Here is a 20788-nt window from a genome sequence, read left to right on the forward strand (position 1 = left end):
GCCTGGCCCACAGACCCCAGCCTGACTGCGTGCGAGGCCTCTGTCCGCCCACCCCACGCGCCGTCACCCTCTGCCCGCTGGTCGTCGGCCCTGGTGGCGAACCCACGCGCTTGTCCCTGCGCCCACGCTCGCTCGGCCCTCGCTCGGCCCTCGTCGGGGTCTCTCCTTCCCCGGCCGGGACTCCGCCTCCCCTTCGGGGCCTGTGCCTCCGGCCTCCTCTTCTGCGGCCGCTCGGGGGCGACGCGACAGCAGGCCAACACGCCCCCCAGCCAGGCAGTGACATGTCGCGGGCATCTCAGCACCTGTAACAAGCCTCCCCCCCCCCCCGGGGCCCCTGTCCAGGCCCCTCCCTGTATGACCGCACGCGCGCACCGCCCGCCGGGGATGCTCTCACGTCTCACGTGCCGCATCTCACCGTGACCGTGACCCTGTGAGGCGAGCAAGCTACCCCATCTCTCAGACCCGGTGAAGTGACTTTCCTGTGCTGACCGGGGGGCTGGGAGGCAGGAACGGCGCTGAGGGCCCCTCGGCGCTCGCCGCGCACCCCAAGCCTCCCTCCCCCCGCCGCCCCCCCAGCTTTCCCGGGCGCCAGCCTCCCCCCCGCCCCCGCCCCAGGGCGTCCTGCCCGGGCTACTTGCCCTCCCGCTGGACCAGGAGGAGGACAGTCTCACTGTGGGTAACCTGGGCAACAGGCTTGTCCCACTTGGCCCTCAGAAAGAAGGCTGGAGCCAGGCCCAGGGTCAAGGTCAGCTCGAGCCCTGCGCAGCTCCCGACTGCCCTGCGGTTCTCCCCTGCTTCGCGCTGCCCCATCTCCTTCTGTCCCGCAGGGAGAAGACGCCCCGCCGAGGCGCAGAGCTGGTCCCAGAGCACAGCTGTGGGTCACAGGTGTCCTCTACTCCGAGATTCTTAGAGTTTAGGGGGTCCAGAAGCTTTGTTTTACCTCCAACTGAACGTACGTAGCCAATTAACTGGAAGCTTGGTCACACACACGCACATCACAGATATCGTCACATCACATTAATTGTAGAGTTTTCAAACTACTGCTTACACGCATCACTACTTTGAAATTATGGCAGCTACCAGACATGAGGCCTCGTTATTTAACGCATTAAGAAACACATATTATAAACATATTTTGATAACCGTCTCAGTACCATTCGTCTTTGCGACCCCAAGCCATACATCTCACTCACTTGAAAACGAAGAGGCCCCACGTGGCCAGCAGACGCCAGAGGACCAGGGTGAAGCCGCCTTCCACCGAGGACGCGGGAACCTGTGACCACGTGGCCGCCCCGCCCGTCCGGCCGCTTCCAGCCGTCTTTCAGGGACGGCGAATGCGGCAGGTGCTGCACCCGCCCGAGCGGCTGCCCGTCCCTGTCCTCCCCGCCGGCAGACCCCACCCCATGACCCAGGACGGTGGCGCTGGGAGGGGACTGCTGCCCCCTGCCCTGGCACCTGAGCGCCGGGTTCTGGTCAGTGGGGCCTGAGAGGTTCTCGGCAGGTGGGGTGATCACTGGGAAAGGGGCGTCTGCGCTGGCGGGAGGGCAGGAAAGAAGGAGAAAGACGCACAGGGCAGCAGGAAACGCTTCCTTCTCGCTGAGGGTTTTCCCGCGTCTAGGGGGGACGGGGGAGGGCGCCGTCGGGCAGATGAAGGCAGTTGCTCACGATGAAGTCACGTCCCAGGACCAACCCAGAACCCTGTCACCTTGGGCCTTCCTGTCACATGAGATAGTAAGTGTCTCTCAATTTATATACTCCGTTCAGTTGGATTTCTGACACTCTTCACTGAAAGTGCTTCAATAGAGAATTCTGCACACTTCAAGAGCACCGTGGACAGTTAATTTCTGGAAGTTCTTCAGCAAGCCTGCACCGGCCACTCTGAGTTCTCACATCTTGGCCCTCGACGGTGAACCAAACCGCCGCCCCCTCAACACCCCCCCTGCCCCCGGCAACCCCGAGGATTCCTTCCATGACCTTCAGGAGGCCAGCACCTTGCTGTGACTCAGTCTATCTTCCTGTGTTCAAGGTCTGGTTCAAAGTTGGACTCCCCTGGGGGTGTAACCTGTGGCGGGGACCATGACGGTCTTTTCCGCAGCCCCTGCCCAGCACCCAGGGCCAGGCCCGCAGGTGCTCAGACAGGAGCTGCTGGGGGCATATTTCTCATTACTTCTTTGGGACCCCACAGATGCAAAGGCTTTTGGAAACATGATGTTTATCATGTGCAGGCACACATAATACATAAAATCAAATACATATATATTGTATTATTAGTAAGTTGCTCAGGAATATGTAAGAACATCTAGGAAGAAGATTTTCTTTTTTCTTTTAGGTAAGTCCCTGGACAGAAGAGGGCGTGCAAACATCTTATTTTTCTGGCTGAATATTTTTTAAAATGTGAAATATACTGCAGAATCAAAGAGCCGAGGTGGGTTAAGTATTTTACTCTAAATATATTTTTTTAAATATTTATTTATTTATTTCAGCCGCGCCGGGTCTTAGTTGTGGCGCGTGGGATCTTTAGTTGCGGCATGCGGGCTTCTTAGTTGCGGCATGCATGCCGGATCTAGTTCCCCGACCAGGGATCGAACTCAGGCCCCTTGCACTGGGAGTGCGGGGTCTTACCCACTGGACCGCCAGGGAAGTCCCTTACTCTAAATATTTTTGCAAATCTGAACCTCCCTGCTCTAGTGCAAGGCTCATATAGCTCCCTTCCCCCCAGAATCGGCCCAAAGTCTTTCCTCAGCATGCAGGGCTCCACCCCTGGCCAGACTGACCCAATCCTGTCTCCCAACGCCCCACCCTGAGCCTGCCAGACACTCTGCTCATCCTCTTCTTCTGGCATTTAACACGTTCCCCCTGCTCTTAGGTCTCCAGGGCATCAGGGCAACATAGAGAGTTTCTCAGAAAATCCCTGTTGTCAGAGCAGGAAACACACACACACACACACACACACACACACAATTCCTAAAGGCCTCTGATGGGTACTGCACAATTATGCTAAGAGCTCTTCTTGTTTCTCAGATGGCAGCGGAGCAAATTTTGGTTGTCTCAAATAATGGAGAAAGAGGATGCAGAAACAGGGCCTCCAGAAGGTTCAAAACACTCATCGGGGCCATCTTTTCAGTCTCCCCAGTTGCAACCCAAATTGCTAAAGAATTGGTCAGTATTGTGTTCCCTTGATACACCTGTGGGGTTGTCCAAAGGAAGGTATTTTTAAAGGCCCAGGAAGAGGGGCAAGGACTCAAGTTTGCCTGGGATGGAACTGGAGAGCCCGGGTAACTGGTAAATAGTATAAGGATTTAAAATACTCTAAAAGTTGTGACGATATTGGCCCTTCAGCCTCTCCCCTGCCCTGGTTTGGAGGGCAGGCTTTGGCTCTCAGCGCCTGGGGCTGGCCAGGGAAGTACTTAGGAGTGGCGTGACCTTGGGCAGGTTAGCCTGTGACCTTGAGCAGGCCAGCAGCTTCAAGCACCAGCTTCCCCAGCCAACTGTAAAATGCAGCCCATAATGCTACCTCCCAGGTTACTGTGAGAAGACAAGGAGGATGTATTTAAGCGCTTGGAGTGGGGCCTGGCACATCATAAACGCTCCACAGATGATAACGGCTATTATTCCAAATAAGAATAAACATCAAAAGGTGCAGCAGTAAAAGGTGAATGCATTTTAAAAGTGTGATAAGATATGGTAACTGGGCAGCACCCCTCTCCCAACACAGACCATAATCAGTCCCCAAACACCAGTCACGTCCATCCTATAAAGACCAAGAGTGACTGCAGCCGCCAGCAGAGCGTATCTATAAAGTATCTCCTCTTTATTTAAGTTAAACAATTTTCAAGGATGGTTTCCATCTATAAAATGGACGAAGTACAAGCTCTGTACAGCAGTTCTTTTTAAAAATCAACTGGAAAAAAAAAATTACCAAACTATATTTTGAATTTGCAAAACATACTCACAGATACCATCATTTTAGCTTTTATGAAGACATAAGAAAGACCAGCACAGAGAAGACAACTAACTTCGCCAGGCTTTGCTCCAAGGGCTTTTAGGAAAGAATCTTTACTTGTAAAAACAAGAGTGGGAGAGGGGGACAGTCCCGATGACTAAAAAGTAATGCAGCCACAGTTAAGTCACTTTGGCACACTGTGTCATGTAAACATAGCTCACCCAAGGGAGCCCTCCCAGCCCACCTCAGCTCACAACGCCCACACCATCCAAGGCCGCCAACCCTACCACCTCAGGGATGGGGAGCTGACCCCCAAGGGCCCAGGGGGACCCATCTCAATGGTACAAAGGTTGGTAAGACTTCTGGGTGGGGTGGAGGTGTGTGGGCAAAGAATTTGTCAAGAACCTGATTAAAATTTGTGTTACTTTAAAGCCAAATTTGTTTTCCGTCCATGGGACTTTCTTCCTAACAGCAGAAGTAGCCTGACACCGGAATCCAGGGGCTGGGTGACTACTTCCTGCCCCACCTGTGTTCAGCAGCCTTGCACAGGTTCCCAGGACTCTCCCTAAGAGCTTACTGGTGGTCACGATCAGCCTCTGAAGATAGAGTTGTGCTGAGTTAATCCAGCTACGGCCTCCCGGTCCACTGAAAATACACCTGGTTGGTCGGCAGGGGGCAAAAAGACGCAGGACAAAGTCACCCAGCCACGCCTCCAGGCCCGAGCCCACCGTCATAAAGCAAACACATGGGGGGCTTCTGCAGTGGAGGCAGAAAGACCAACGTCCCCTTTCCTAGAAGAAATAGGCAGGAGAGAGCTGCACTTGGCCAAGTGTCAACCTGGCAGAACCGTCTGGGGCCACTTCTCTGTGACCTCCCAGAGGGGCCTGAAGGTGTGCCCGTGTGACGCCTCTTGGACACGGGGCATCTGTGTGACGAAGGGCTGGGTGAGGGGGGCGCAGGAAGGCAGTAGGGCAGTGACCATGAGAGTGACCGGGGCACCCCGTGGGGTCTGCGGCTGGGCTACCCCTGCGTGTGGGCACCTCGGAGGCAAGGAGGGCTCTGCGGGGACACGCCTGGGTGTCAGGGCAGCGCCCAGGCCACTCTTCCTGCTTTACTTTTAGTTCACGACCGTCTTGTGGTTTGTGCTGACATAAGCCTCCTAAGCCACACAGCTCCTGTTTTGTGCCCTGAATCCTCAGCGTCACTGAGCGGGTGTTGTTTGGTTTTCACTTTTCCTAATTCTTGACCCAAAGCCCCTGAGGCAGGCAGGACTGGGCCCAGGTGACCTTGACAGTGGTGCCAGCACACCAGGGTCCTCACCATGAGCCCAATGCTGCCTGTGACAGCTTCCCACCATCACCGGGAGCTGGCAGATTCTTTTTTATTCATTTTATCCTTAGAGAAAAGAAATTTAATTTACAAAGACCCAAAGCAATAATTTGTCAAATTAAGTAACCCATTCAGGGTTTATAGACACCAAGGGCACGAAAAGTGGATTCCGACACAGAGCATGACATGACTCCCAGCTGAAGCCAAACCGAGATGCCGCCGGGGTCCGGGCCTCGGGGCAGGGCTACCCTCCCGGGGTGGCGGCCACAGCAGGACCTACCCACCTATAAGGCTCCGGGGGCAAAGGAGGCGCTTTCTCCCTCTGGCCCCGAAGGGCTCGGCCCCTCCTCCTCATGCTGTGATCTGCTTTGTGGACAACTTACAGGATGAGGGTGACCTACAGAAACCATAGGAACTGACCGTACATTCTTTCTTCATATACGTCTGTGTGCAGTGTCCCACCACAGCAAAGTTCATATCCAAAGAGAGCAGGTACGCCACGTGGAAGGGGGTCTGCGCCGGGAAGACAGTTGGGAGGGCGGAGCGGGGCAGGGCAAACGCCGTGACCGTGACTGTGACCGTGACCATGACTGGGATGGAAACCGGACGTGCCGTCGGCGGATCCAAGTGGAGGCTGGAGAGCTCCGCTCGCTGTGCTGCGGCCGCCGCCCCTTCCCTCCGGGTCCTGCCGCCCGCCGGCGTGGGGCTCCGCATCCATCCGCGCGGCGCTGGGCGGGCAGGGACAGAGGGGCCCGGGGTCGGGGTGGGCCAGCTCCGCCTCCTCGCCGCTCCGGTGCCGCCCGCCCCGCGCCGAGGTCCTCCGACCTTCAGACCGTGATGGAATACTGAGGTATATAGTTTCTCGGAAAGTTTAAGAAACAGAATCAATAACGTCGGGCTCGTCGTGGGGCCGACGGCGCGGGAGGACGCGGGCGGCTCCCCCTACTGCTGCAGGTTGAGCGAGAACTTCCACTGCTGGGACAGCGCCGGGCCGCACACCTCCACGCTCAGGCCGCCGTTCTGGGCCCCGCGGCTGTCCAGGCACAGGTTGCTGCCCACGTGCCGCAGCTTGGAATTGCCCTCGATCTGCTCCCATTTCTGCAAAAGACAGGAGAGCACCTTACAGCAGGGGCGCCGCCAGGAGAGGGCGCAGCGGGGCTGCCCTCAGGGTCTGCTGGCTGCACTCACAACAAGGTCTCTGACCAGGACGGACGGGCATCCGCAGCAGCCCGGGTGAAACCACGCACCTCAGACTGGGACGTGAACCCACGTGGCCAGGACTCGAACCCGGCCAAGACCACGTGGCCGGGACTCGAACCCGGCCAAGACCCTGACTGGGACCTGAACCCGTGCGGCTGGAACTCCAACCCGGCCAAAACCCACGGTCTTCCAACTGAGATCACACGCCTGGTTTCAGGACTTAAGGAAGCCCAGGTTCTTGATGTCTCATCGCAGAAAGAATTCAGCGAGAGACAAAGTGATAGGTTTATTTAGAGAGAAATACACTCCACAGACAGAGTGTATCATCTCAGAAGGTCATCTCAGAAGGCGAGAGTGGCACCAGGGTTTGGGGTTGTCCGTTCTTATAGGGGTGGGTAATTTCACAGGTTAATGAGTGGGAGGGGTATTCCAGCTGTTTCAGGAAGGGGCGGGGATTTCCAGGAATTGGGCCACCACCCACTTTTTGATCCTTATGGTTGGCCTTGGAGCTGTCCTGGCACCTGTGGGTGTGTCATTTAGCTTGCTGATGTGTTACTGTGAGTGTATACTGGGGCTCAAGGTCTAGTGGAAGTCGACTCGTCCACCATCTTGGACCCATTTGGTTCTAATCAGTTTATGTCGTGCCCTCAGGCTGTGTCATTCTTTCAAAGGTTGTGCCCTGCCCCCTTCCCTCCTGTTTCACGGGGACAAAACAGCGTCCGCTGAGGGCCCAGGAAGAAACCAGCACTCTCCACTTGGTTTGCAGCCCCAAACCTCCTCTCCAGGCCCTGCTGGAGACCGCTTCCCTGCCCCATCCTTCCCCCTCTTCGGGCATCTCCTCGTCCAAGCCCCATGCTTGGGCCCCCGCCCCTCCTCAGTCTTAAGGACTCGACACATGGGGGAATTTCCTGCAGGGACTTGGCATTCTTTCACAAGAAGGCCTCATCTGAGGATATTGCCCCTCGAGGAAGCAGCCAAAGGAACCAGGCCAGCTCCAGGAGGGCCCAGGCTGCCTGCCCCTGGCTGTTGAAGGCAGCCCTGCTGAGGCCGGTGCCGGGGCCGGGCCCCTCAGCATGCCCGCTTACACGTAGGGCCTCGTGCTGCGCCAGAGGGATGGGGTGAGGCCAATGGGAGGGAAAGGGATGCTTGTGTGGACAGAATGCCCTGCTGTGGAGCCCACCTCTCCACTGTCTGTCTCTCCACCCTCTCCACCTTGGTGGGTGTGGAAGCCCGTCTCAGCTACCCTGAGTCCCCGGGCGCTACCTGCCGAGTTCTGCGTGTGCCACCTGTACAGTCCAGGGCGTAGCGCCTTCGTACTCCTGTGGGTGCACACCTGTGCCCCACTAAACCCAAACCAGCCAGGCAAACCAGCGAACAAGCCCACAGCCCAGCCGTGGGAAACCTGAGGGCCTCTCACGCTGTTGTTTACCCCCATGTAAAAATCTCTAATGTTTGTTCTTTACAAAAAAAAAAAAAAAGTGACATGCTTTTTTCTTACAAAAGCTCTCCCTTCATTAATGCAGTCTGTGATTCTAGTTAATTTTTTACGCTGTATGCACAGAAGCTCCTTTCCGTTGGTATTTTTGCAAATCCTTTGGACGTCGTGGAATTACATTTTCTTACTCTTGCTTTCCTTTCCCCCTTGACTCTGCAAATGCACACCTAACACAAACACACAGACGTGCCTGGAAACCCAATGTTCCAACTGGCAAGAGGAGTGCAGCTTCGAGACAGAACTAGCTAAGGAACCCCCTCTCAAAGGGCAAGTGAATGAGGTGGGAAGGAGGCAGAGCAAGGCAGGGCGGGGCCCTGCAAGGATGCTCCCGTGGGGACCCTGGGACGCTTGCTAAGCCAGCCTGCTGGCCTGGAGTTTTCGCCAACAGTGAAACGCAGTGCAATCCGATGGGCACGGGGAGAGGGACCGCCCATCACCTGCCCATCACCTCCTCCTTCATTCCTGTGCCCTCTTTGCTGTCATTCCTCCTGCTCTGTCATGTGAAGCGTGTCTGTGCTGCCGACATCCGCGTGTCACTGAGTGGCCAGGGCTTGCTTGACAAAGAATCTGGAATGGGTGGACTTTGACGCCATTCCCTGGGGAGCTCTGCCTGTGTCACAGCATCAGCCAGATGGAGGGCCTCAAAAACGCCCAAACCCCAGCTCCGTCCATGGGAGGCGGCCTCGGCAGCCCGGAGCCCTGGGCCCAGAGGGCTGTGGTGGGGTGGGCAGACTCCCAGATGCAGAGGCTCTACCGAAAGGGCCACACCTTCTCTACCGGGCAAGGAAGGGCTCGGGGTTGACAGTTTAAGAGATCCCCACTTACGTACGCCACACACCCAGAAGAGTTCACTGTTTGCAGGCCTTTCTCCCTCTTACGACGTGAACCTTTCAGGGTGAGAACCGGACAGTGGCAGGAACATGTCGGCCCTTGACGTACAGCAAGGTGTCACTAAAGGAGACCCCTCCAGAGACGGAGCGTCTGTCTGTTCTTAACAAAGCTTTGGAGCCAGATAAAGTCATCACTTTATCCCTCCTTTACCCTAGACGCCCCGGCCCTTACACCCGGGGCAGGGCACCTGGCCCAGCGCCATGCTCACCCGACGTGGGTCCCAGGAGGCTGGGGCCAGGGACAGTGGCCTCCGTGTTTACCAGCCCCTCCTTCTCACTCGGGTGCCACAGCTGTCAACACAGATGGGCATTTAGGGACCTGCTGGGGTTCCGCAGAGCAGGGCGGGGGGCACCCGGAACCAGGCGGGGGGGGGTGACAGAGGAGAGACGGCCCTTTGCAAGTGTTTCCTGACAACTGGGCCCCAAGCAAGGGACCTCGGTGTGGGCCTTGGTGCTCCTGGGGGACCCTGGAGAGGACCCCAGGCTCTGGGCCTCAGCTTCCCTTCTGTGAAAGGAGTGGTGGGTGGGAAGCCCACGTGGGCTCCTGGCTCCAGCCAGCCCCGGGCCTCAGTTTCCCCAGACCCGTGTGTCTCGTGAGGAGGGACAGAAGAGGACAAGCCCGGCTCCCCGTGTGGGCACGTGGGAAAGTCCTTTGGGGGTTGCACTAGCCACTCCCCCTAGGCCCAAGAAAGGCTCTGCCCCCAAGGTGCCCCCAGGGCGCAGGTCAGAGAAAACCAAAGAGGTAAACATACGTTCTGAACCGTTTGGAAAAAAGTAACACGAGTGTGCGTGTAACGTCTCATCCAGTTGCACCTTAATCGTTTACAATTTTGTAAACTTAAAAAGGAAAAATACTTAATGAATAAACAAAAACACACAGAATTTCTCTTTAAAATGGCCAGTGGTGTGGGGAGGAGAATGAGAACATAATCGGAAATAAGCCACAGCAGGCCTCTGGCTTCAGAAATAAAGGCCTCTTTATATATATTTTTATAAATACAGGTCTTCCTTTCGGGCTTGGGGGGGTTCATCAGCCATGGAAGTGAACCGGGGTGAAGCACCTCCTCTGGAGACATCATGAACCTCAATACCTTTTCTAGGCTGGTTTGTAGGTCAGTGTTCCATTAACTTCTCGTGAGGAAAGTCATACATTTTCATTTTTAAAGCAAAGCTGAACTTTGGCTGGTTCGGGCCAGCACCGCTCCTGGCGGGGTGCATTGGCTGGGCTGCTCCAGCTACAGAGAAGCCAGGGGCCAGGGACACCGCTGGGCCCCACCCCCCTGCTCCTGGACCAGGGGTCTGTGCCTCCATGTGGGGGTTGGTGGCGTGCTGACCCACGCACACCGGCCACCAGCATCCCCGTCCCTTGGGTGCTCTCGGGCATCACCAGACAGAGCCTTTGTGGGCGCAGTACCCACGCCTGGGCATGAGGGCCGCGTCTGAGGAAGGGCCCCGCCTGGCTCAGCTGGCCGCCAGGGTGAGGGGAGCCGCCTCTGGTGTCGGGACCCCCCCTGCCCCAGTGCCCAGCCTGGGGAGGCCCTTACAGACCCGCGCAGGAGCTGAACACGCAGCCTCAAAGCACAGCCCTGCCTCTGCAGCCTGTTAGAGGACAGACCAAACATAAACAGATGGATGCATGGGGGAGGAATAACCAGGACGGTGACCTCCCGGCAGAAGGACCAGCCCACGCGCCGCGCCCCTCAGGCATCCCAGCGCTCGCCAGGGGCTCCACGCGGGGACGCAGAACGGCGTGAGTCAAAGGTGCCGCCTGTGAACACCCAGTGCCCCCGCTGTGATCCAGGCCCTGGGGGGGACGGGGGAGCTGGGCCTGGGCTGGTCCCCGGCCGGCACCTACCTGCCGGCTGTCGTTCTCCCGGCAGCCCTGCAGCTTTATGAGGGAGCCGGGCGCCCGGTCCACCACGGTCAGGCACAAGTCCATGTGCTTCACCGACTTCTCCTTTGTCAGGGCCCACTCCTGCAACACAAAGCCAAGGTCAGGGCTCGGCCCGCGGGGCTGCGGGGTGAAGGATGCAACAAGGAAGGGCCCCAGAGGGGACGGCACGCGGGGAACAGGCTTCAGAAGCCCTGACCAGCTCAGGGCCAACAAAGGACTTTGTGCCTAAGAGCAAGTCTCCAACCGGGGGTGCCGGGGAGCCTCATAACTAACTGAGCACTACGCCAACAGTAGTAAGAACTTCAGCCCAAACACAGGTCGCAGGTTAGAGCTCCACACCCCATCTTCCATCATTAACTGTGGGCTGTGAACGCTGCAGCTCCAGCTTGGTTACCCGCAAGGTGGACAGTTCAGGGTCAACATTTCCTTGGAATGACTCTGCCCCGACACAGGTGTGGTTTGGAAACAGCATTTGTGACTGTGGCTTGTCACGCGTGAAATTACAAACCACGTGCGGCACATTTAGCCTCATCACTGAGCACTAAGCTGGCCTACCGATGCTCGGGAAGCTCTGTGGGGTCCCTAGGAAGGGATCCACGTATTTGTACCCTGGGTGCCTATGATGTGCCTGGCACTGTTTTAAGCCCTTTCAGCGACAGCCTTATGAGAAGCTATTATTATCCCCATTTTACAGATGAGAAAACTGAGCCAGAGAGTGCTGAAATAACTTGCCTATGATCTTAAAAAATAGACACACATCCCTTAAGAGCTGAGAGCAGAACTACTTATTCTGAACACTAATCAAGAGCATCTGAAAGGGCAGGAGGCTGGGGAGGGGACACGGTGGGTGAGTGGGATCACAGGGTAGAAGGTGGGAGAGGAGGGAGGGAGCCTGCTCTGGGCAGGGCTACGGCGGAGACAGGAGGGTGAGGCTTTTGACCGTCACTCGAGGACTGGACCCTTGCAAAGGGATAAAACCCACGTGAGCCCTCAGGATCTAGAAGAAGCGAGGCCTCTTCCAACTCAGAATCCCACAGGGGGTGCCCTCCCCATGCGCCGCTTCTGCTGTATGCCCAGGAAAGCTGCTGCAAGTCATCTGTCCATCCGTCTGTCCGTTCATCCACCCAGTTGACTGTCCGCTGAGCGCCTGCAATGACTCAGACTCCTGGCAGCGAACACACAGGCCAGGCCTTGCCCTCTGGAGGCTTCCTCCCCCGTGGGAGAGCGGGTATCACACTAGTGCTTGTGTCATGTAACGTTAGGCACGACTAAGTGCTAGGGAGAGGTTGCTTTTCTTTTTTCTGTCCTCAGGGGACAGAGCTAAGGGAAGGAATACAGAACGTTCTGAAAAGCCTCACTGCTCAGTACCTGAATCACCTTGGAGCAGATGCTCTGTTATCAAGAAAGCATTAACTGCAGGTTCTTATTAGTCATCAATTTTATACACGTCAGTGTATACATGTCAAAAAAACAACTAATACTAAACTTTCTTTCGGTTATTTGTATGGAAATATGTTAATATAAATGTTTCAGACATTACATGAAATTTCTAAAAATCTTATATGTTCTGGTATAATGTTAGAAGTGATAATTCTAGTTATTACTTTAAAATGTATATCTCAGAAATAACTAAATTTCCTTGTCAATTGCATTATTATGAACTTTCATCAAATCTTAAAAAAAAAGAAAGCATTAACACCTGGAGGCCACACGCGCACCCCTCCCCCAGCCAGCGGTGAGACACAGGTCCAGCTGGGAGGCGTGGGCTCGGGCCACCGTCCAGGAGAGGAAGGGCAAGCCCCTTGGCCTGTGGGCGGGCTTCCTTGTCCCCTAACAGGGAGTCAGACTGGGCAGTCCCCTCAGCTTCAACTTTCTCACCTTTTAATTAGGGTTTCTCCAAGTGTACTCTGTGAGGAATTCTATGAGAAGTTGGTTCTAGGTCAAGTAAATCTGGGAACCACTGCATTTGGACCCCGTGTCTCTCTTGCAGATTCACTGGCAGCCTATCAAAGGCTCTGAAAGGTCCTGGAGTAGAAGAACCTGCCTGGTCTGTTTTCCACTGTTGCCCAAACTTGGAAGCCCTGTGCCCATCCGTCCCTGGGGGGCTCTTGGCTTTGAGTCTGCAGAGCCTTCTCAGAAGGGCCACATGCCGGGCCCTGAGGGTTGGTTCCAATCTTCCACAGGGGGGTGGGGCAGAATGGGGTGCTTTCAAAGCACCACCAGGTACCACAGAGGTCCCAGGAAGGAGCAGACCATCTGTGTGAACCAGCGACAAAAAGACCCCGTCCCCACTTGGGTAAGACGAGTGGTGGGTGGGACGACTCTGTACGGAGAGGGGTTTTCGGTTGTTCTTGGAAGCGGGTGTTGGAAAGTATTGGGGGCTTTGCTGATGCCCAGTGAAAGCGCACGTCTGAATGTTTCTACAACCTTCTTGCTATGGCGTGCTTCATTATTTTAAAGCAGGCTGTACACTGAATTCCAGTAAAACTAACTCAGCTCTGCAAACAGCAGAGATAGCTGCCACTTTCTTCTTCTGGCGCATTTCAGTGATCTGAGTTTGCAAAATAAAGCGCATGAATATTTAAGAAACGCTTTTTTGAGCTGCCACTCTTAAATTTCCCCATTTCCTGTGTGTCTGCTGAGGCCCAGCCAGAAACCACATGACACACCTTATTCTTCCGGAGCACGGCCCCGATTTTCCGTAAGAAAATGCCGTTTACCCCTCGCTTCTCATCCCCGGGGCCCACCTGCCCTCGGTTGAGACGGGACTCGCTCTGGAAGGTTCGCGAGGGGACCACCTGCAGCAACCGCTGCGGCCCTGGCTTCCTACCTCCACAGGATGCTTCCCCGGGGCCCCAGCCGCGCGTGGCTAAGCGAATTACAGTTAAACAAAGTGAGAACTGTACATCCTGTCACACTCGCCACCCACAGGGGGCTGGTGGCTGCTGTGCTGGGTGGTGCAGATCTAGAACATTCTCGTCGGCACACAAAGGACTACCGGGCGGCCTGATCTCGGAAGCGGCTCGCTGGCCCAGACTGGTCCTCGGGGGACGGCGGGGCCGGAAGTGGCGCACCGCCTCGCTGTGACCTGCCCCTGCATCCTTCCTGCTGGGAAGCCCTCCCTGCCCAGCGCTCACGTGGGGTCACCCACCCTGGGGGCTTTCAAATACCCTGATGCTCTCTGACCCCAGACTCATGAAATTAGGCTTTCCGGGCGGGGGACCTGGGACCCGTGTTTCCCAGAAGAGCCGAGAGCCAGGGAGGTCATCTGCCTGGGACAGCGGCCAGAGCCGGATGCGGGCTGCCCCCTCCCCGTGCCACGCTTGTCTAATCTACCAGGCCTGGGCCACGCCGGGCAGCTGCGAAGACAGCACCACCAAGAAGAGACAGGAGGCCAAGAGTCCGGGGCTGCCGTCTGCCCAGACGCTCCTCGGGAGGATGGGGAACAGCCAACTTCACACAAAGGCAGGCGCCCTCTTTTGAAACAGTTCTATTTAAAGGAGGCTCTGGGATACACTGAGTTAAAGTGCCTTTGTTTAAAACGGCAGGCCCCCCGAGAGTAGGAGATGAGCGTACCCAGCATCGCCCGGCCATTTCTGTGTACGAGGCCCTCATTTTACCAAACACCTGTCACTGTCTCAGGGGAAAAACGCCTTCTAGAGCCCTGTTCTTCTGGGACACGCAGGCCACGGCTGGGCCTGTCAAGCCCTCACTTACCTCCCTCCTTTTCCACGAGGACCAAGGAGGTGGGCGTTTCAGATCTAAGCTTCTATCATCTAACAGGCAGCCCTGGCGGCCGTGGTTAAGCGTCTGTGAGCAGGGACACGGGCAGGTGCCGATGCAGACAGGGGCCCTGGGATGAGCACACGGCCGGGCAGGACAGAGGGAGCAGGAAGGCGATGGGGAGGGGAGGCCACGTGGCCCTGCAGCCGCAGCCCAGCCCGCCCGAGGCGAAAGGCAGCTCCAGGAGGATGTCCCCTCTGGCCCCGAGGCCGGCTGTGAGGGGGCAGCCATCGCAGAAGGAGGGTGGCAGCGGGACATGTGGCCTCGGGCCCCCTTCCCTGGTGCCCCCGTGCACATACCTGGTTCCCCCCAGCATTGTGACACTCATAAACTCCAACGACGCCGTCAGCAAAGTGTCCCAAAGTGTCCAGGCAGTTGGTCCCCTGCTGCAAGGCCCCAAAAGCTATATCCTGGTGGTCGGGAACCCTGGAGCCAAGGAGAGAGTCATTCGCTGGGCTCAGGGGGCCGCGGGCTCTGTGCCTGCCCCCCACCCCCCGTGCTCAGAGCCCTTGTCTCACGACGGGGCCGGGTGGCAAGAAGGCTGCCGCCAGGCCACGTGCCCCCAGCGCAGGCCTGGCCGTGCCCCTGAGACAGCACGGCTCTGAGCCTCTCGACTCCTAACCCTAAGTGCAGGTTTTAAGTCTAAGCATTCTTTCTATCTCGTACCAGGGACAGTTTTCGGGAAAGAAAAAGCCCCTTGTCTCTTCAGGGTTAGTTGTTGACAGTCATTTAGGAAAGCAGTTAACGTGGTCAGATCCTGCTGCCTGGAACTTTCCAGTAGACTTAGGATTGGCCTTTACCTAATAGAGGGGAGACCACAGGTGGGTCTGTCAGGTGGCCTGGTACAAACAGAGCAAGGCAGCACAACGGGGGGCGGGGCAGGCTTCGACCCCGAGCCCCGCCTTGGCTGCGGACCAGCCGTGCAACGGTCAGACTCGTCCTCTCCAGCCCCGTGCCCTCTTCGCACGGTCCTTCCCCGCAGGGCCGCCGCGAGAGCCGTGGAGCACCGCACCCTGGCACTCAGCCGGGCCCACAGGAAGCAGGCGGTGGACGGCAGCAAGTGTCACTGACGCACGCGAACAGCAGGCTGGCGTCCCCCTTGCCCGGCACGGACAGGGCAGCAGGTCCACCCACCGCCGTGGCGTGAACGCTTGAGACGTGGTCTCAGGTGGTGCAGGGCCCAAAGTCGCCCCAAATCACAGGGGACCTCAGGGCGAAACTGTGCTTTAATGTCACTGCATCGGGCGTCTCGTCAGCAAGGCACAGGCCACCGTGACAGCAAAAGCGAAGTGGGCGCCACGAGGGGCTACAGCCCACTGCGGTGAAGCCTCTGGTCGACCAGGGGAGAGGCAATGACCAGGGGCGTCCCACTGGTGACGTCCTTCCCAGGGCATGGGGGGCATGGCTTCCCTTTAAAAGCAGAGGGAGCCAAAGAGCGATAGGCGTGAACAGCAGGGGACAGGCCGTGGGACCTGACTCTCAAATCTCTGCGACAAGGGCTCTGAAGGGCCCGTCAGCGCACAAGAGGACGGTGGTGACTCCTGCAGTCACAGCCCCCGTGCTCGAGATACGTGACCTGCTATAAAGCGCGCTGGAATATTCGGAAAAAGGAATGTGCCGCTTCGAGGCAAAACCCGTCTGGCCAGCCCCTTAAGAAGATGAAGTTCAGGTGCAGCCTGAAGCCTGCAGACCGGCAGGTCCTCTGATGGGCACCAGCGCTCCCTCAGGCCTCGAGCGAGCGGGCAGTCATTTAAAAGGACAGGCCAGGTGTAGAGGGCAGCTCGGGAGTATTGCTGTGTCATCAATCCTCGTGGAGGGAAGCAGGGGGCCAGCGTGGTTATTCCCGTGACACAAGAGGTCAAAACCAGCCTGGAGGAGGGGGCACCCTGGGCAGGCCATCCTCCGGGCCTCTGCTGGGCATCGTCACCCGCTGGCCCACAGGCGGGGAGGGGATGGAGCTGGTTTAGCCTGGGGTCTCCAGGGCAAGAGGAGCTGGGAGGGTGAGGCCAGGGCAGGGAGGGCCTGAGGGCTGGAGGCACAGGGCACCCCCTCGGGAGGCTGGGGGCTGCCCCTCTGGCCACTCACGGAGCCCCATCATCTCACCAGGGGGACGAGCTGCAAGAGGTGACACCTGGGAGGGTTTCCAGGTCTGTGAGGAACGGGAGGGGGGCCCCGGAGAGCGGCAGTTCAGGGAGCCCGTTCTCGGGGGGCCTGGGGACAGCGCTGGGGCCCCGCTCCCAGCCTCTCGCCCCGAGCACGGTCCGCACTCCACCTCCTCCAGGCCCCGCGCCCGCTGGCAGAGGCCGGCCCCGGGGCCTCACCTTAGCTCCGGGTAGACATTTTCCAGGTACCATTTGAAAGGCTTGCAGCTAAGCTTCCTCCTGAGCTCCAGTCGGCTCTGAATACTGCAGAAGGGGACAAGATTTCTTTATAAACGGAAAGAACAGACGGGCTCTACATCAAAGCCGGAAATCTGCCGATGAGACAAAAGCTGGGGCAGGCGGTGGAGACCGGACCGTCCACACTTCTGTCCCCAGGACCCCGTTGTCTCCCACGCGCCTCCCGAGAGGGCCCTCGCCGGCCTTGGGTAGGGTCCCCCTTTAACACCTGGTGGCTCTTCTCAACTCTGGCCACAGAACGCTGCTTGGGGTGTGGGCTGACCACCCCGCCGACACACACACACACACACACACACACACACACACACACGCACACACACACACGGATCCCAGGCAAAGCAGCAAAGGAGGGCACGAGTCACACTTACTTTCCATACGGGACGTTTCTGGCAGAAGGCACTGCTGCGTAATAGAAGTTTTTGTATTCGTCCATCCAGACCTCTGCCGCCCGGCGGGTATTACTAGAAACAAAACACATCTCCTTGAGCTGTGCGTCGCATCTTTCCGCCAGCAGCGTCCCGTCTGCACTGAGGAAGCGCTGCTGAGGAGGCGCTTCGGCGGGGAGGGGGGCCTGGTGGCCCGGCCGTGGTGCTCGCGCGGAGCAGACAGCAGGCCGCTCCCCAGCCCCCGGGCCGTATCAGCGTAGCAGGCGCTCCGCAGGCGCTCGCTGAACCACAGAACCCGTGTCCTCGTCTTTCACAGAACACGGACTGTCACGGAGCACAGGTCCAAGTCAGAATTACAGCACAGGCAGGTATTTTAGAGCAGGGACTGCGGCTGCACCATCGAGAAGGACAAAAGTGAATCGCTCTGCAATAACTCTTACTGTGCATCCCCGGAAGGCTGGTGCCAGGGAGCACGGCCAAGAAATCCTTGGCCTCTTCTCTCCAGCCTTCCTCACGCGGCTGCGATAGAGAGCTACCACTAGACAGCTCTGGGGAGAAGCTAAGAGCACATCACTGTTACTCCTAAGATTACTTTTGGCAGAGCTGAGCCGAGAGAGTGTCCTGTTTGGACCAGGAATAGTGGGGGACAGTAGAGTGCGCCCCACGTCTGGGGTTCTGACTGCCCTGCGCCGGAAGGGGAAAGACGGGACAGGCTCCTGTAGAAGGCCAGAAGCATCCGTGCCTACATCTCACAACTGTGGAGAGTACCATGACCCACGATCAATAAGGCCGCCGGGACAAGCTGCCTTCGAACGTAGGGCATGTATTAAAGGCTGCCACACACACACGGCATCAGTTATCTTCTCCTGCCGGAGTTCTCTTTAGAGCATCTGTGAAGCAGCGTTACGACAATGAGTCTCTGTGCTCCGTACCCCTGGACTCCGGTCCAAAGGAGACTCACACCTTAGGTTTAGAGCCAATGCTCTTTCAGAACCCGTAGAGAAGGCGTTCTGTTCTTCCAAGATGAACACATTAGGGAGGCAACGTTCACCTTCTACAAGAATACCTTCCCTCTATTAGAAAGGGCTCTTTTACATGGTGAGCCTTTCAAAACATCTGAGTTACAATTACTAAAATAATTTGTTTGGGGCATATATCCTTCGTATAAAGTGACATATGTACCTAGATGGATTGCTGTTTAGAAAGCCCTGTAAAAGGAAGACAATTTGAGAGCACCTGTCCTCTGATCCAGCAGTTCCCACTTCTAGAAATGTACCTCAAGGAAATAATGAACCAGGAATGAAAGTACGCTCAATTTAGCACAGTTTATGATGGCAGAAAAAACAGAAACTATATGACTGTTAACAGTAAAGTGGTCAAACACATGGACTCCTCCATGGCCATGAAAGATACTGGTGTACATGTTGCCTGTTGCCATGGACTGATGGCCCTGACTTGATGGGTGAAATTACAATAGATAACAGAACAGTACGTAGTCGATACATGTGTGGAGGAAAAAGAAGGGTGGGGCAGAGGGGGACGGAGGGAGAGGGAGATTGAAGGATGTTTTCACCAAATTATAAGGTTTTATGAATTGCAATCACACAGTGGTTTTAAATCACCCAAGTCATTAAGTGATTAAGTCATTTCTCAACTCCTAAATGCAAAACCACCTTTTCTCTGTCTACTTAATAAAAAAGATATGTAGGTAGCTTCAGAGAATGAGCTTCATGTGCCGCTCAGCACTAGTTTCAAGTCATTTATTCAAATGGTTCTTAGGCGCCTCCTATACGCTACGCGGTCTTCCAGGGGCTGCAGGTACTGGGCGCCTGGGCCCACTCTCGTCTATCCGGGTTCTTCCCGCCTTTGCTCCCTTCCTGCCTCCACTAGGTGCAGGTAAGGTAGCTCTAGCGGGAAGCAAGCAGGAGACAGAGAGGGTGGAACTGGCCAGTTACAGTGCCTGGTGGTAATAACAGAAAAAGTCTGGTAAGAGAGTAAGTTTAAACCGCTGTTTCCTGTATTTAATTTATTCGTAGTTTCCCTCGCCATGAATTAGGCTCACCATTAACTACTCAGCATGAACCCAGATATCCTTCTAAGGCACCTGCTCCACGGCTATTCTGACTGGGAGCTCCCCTGGCCTTTGGGTAGACTCTAATCCACATGCACACGCAAGCACACACGTGACACTCTCCAAACAGTCTCTGTAAGAGGCTTGTAAGGGGCTAACTGGAAATGTAGCTGTGTAAAAAACAGAGGCAGGAACCGCCCAGTGGTTCTCTCTCTACTGGTCTCCAGGGACGTGAGGTGATATAAGAGCCAGCAGGTGTGTCATCACCTGGCTCTCCCTAAAGCAACAGGTGCCCAGGGCACGCCCAGGGTTGGGGGGCAGCCAAGGCAGGACCCCACGAGGCCACTTCTCCATTCATTCATCCTTCCCTGCTTCTTGTACACAGTGACCCTACACAAATGAGACGGTCCTCTACCTGTCACGCTAGGATGCATTTTAGAACCTTTAGATCCCTGAATTCCAGCAGCCTCAGGCACTAACTGTGCTTAGGGATCCAGATAAAACCTAACATGGACTCCAGAGCCAAGGGGCCGGAGATCAATCTCACTCTCCATCTGCGAGAACTTAGACAAAGGAGCCGAACCTTTTTGTGCCTCAGTCTCCCTTGCCCCTAAAGTGCAAATTAATAATAGTACTTAATTCATAAGGTTTTATAAGGAGTACGTAAGTGAATATTTGTAAAGCACTCAACAGCCTGGCACACATGAAACACTCTATAAATATTAGCTATTGCTGTTAAGTCCCAATTTTCAGTGGCGAAACACGTATACATTGAATGCCACATATTAGAGGAAATTAAAGAGAACTGGAAAGGGACCTCAGAAATAACACATGCCACCTCTTTATCTTTTAGGTGAGTCAACCGAGAGAGAGAGAGAGACAGAGAGACAGAGAGAGAGAGAGCGAGAGACAGAGAGAGAGAGAGAGAGAGAGAGCGAGCGGGGCGGGGGCCGCGACGGCCTGGCTGAAGGCCTAACAGACCCACGCTGCCCCCTAGTTCTGAACCCTGGGTCCCTTTCCTCCCCACACCTCCAGTGTATGGGACTTCCAGGCTGTAAAATACATGGAAAAGTTTTCTTTCTAAAAACGAGTGCTTCTTTTTTCCTTTAAAAAAAAAAGTGCATAAAGTAATGTTTTGTGTATTTTAGCGGACTGTTCTCTGAAATCCCACGCTTCGCTGGTAGATATCAGTGCTTTGATTTCAAGTATTTTTGATACGTCTCTATGAGAGGTTTCTGGGAAGCATCTCATGCTGCACCGGGGGAAAACGTACATTATCACCGTTTGTTTGATTTTGTAGAATTCATTGTATAAGAGCATATTTTTGTTTCTAACAGAGCAGAAATGATGTTTAGACAACATTCGGGAAAGGATACACTTTTGGGGAGAAGGTAATTT

At 56.0% G+C, this 20788-nt stretch overlaps 1 protein-coding gene across 1 annotated transcript in view; it reads right to left on the reverse strand.

Moving 5' to 3' along the window:
• Nucleotides 1-3801: 3801 nt before the first annotated feature.
• The window catches only part of GALNT2 (polypeptide N-acetylgalactosaminyltransferase 2), a 179351-nt gene continuing 162364 nt past the window's right edge, over nt 3802-20788 (reverse strand). The window contains exons 12-16 of the mRNA XM_061182748.1: nt 17302-17394; nt 16856-16939; nt 14834-14960; nt 10713-10832; nt 3802-6370 (exon numbers count right to left, since the gene is read on the reverse strand). Of these exons, the coding sequence (XP_061038731.1) occupies nt 6215-6370; nt 10713-10832; nt 14834-14960; nt 16856-16939; nt 17302-17394 (580 nt within the window). The 3' untranslated portion in view covers nt 3802-6214. The remainder of the gene's footprint in view (nt 6371-10712; nt 10833-14833; nt 14961-16855; nt 16940-17301; nt 17395-20788) is intronic.

Source organism: Eubalaena glacialis, chromosome 1, assembly GCF_028564815.1.
Source record: "Eubalaena glacialis isolate mEubGla1 chromosome 1, mEubGla1.1.hap2.+ XY, whole genome shotgun sequence".
Taxonomy (NCBI): domain Eukaryota; kingdom Metazoa; phylum Chordata; class Mammalia; order Artiodactyla; family Balaenidae; genus Eubalaena; species Eubalaena glacialis.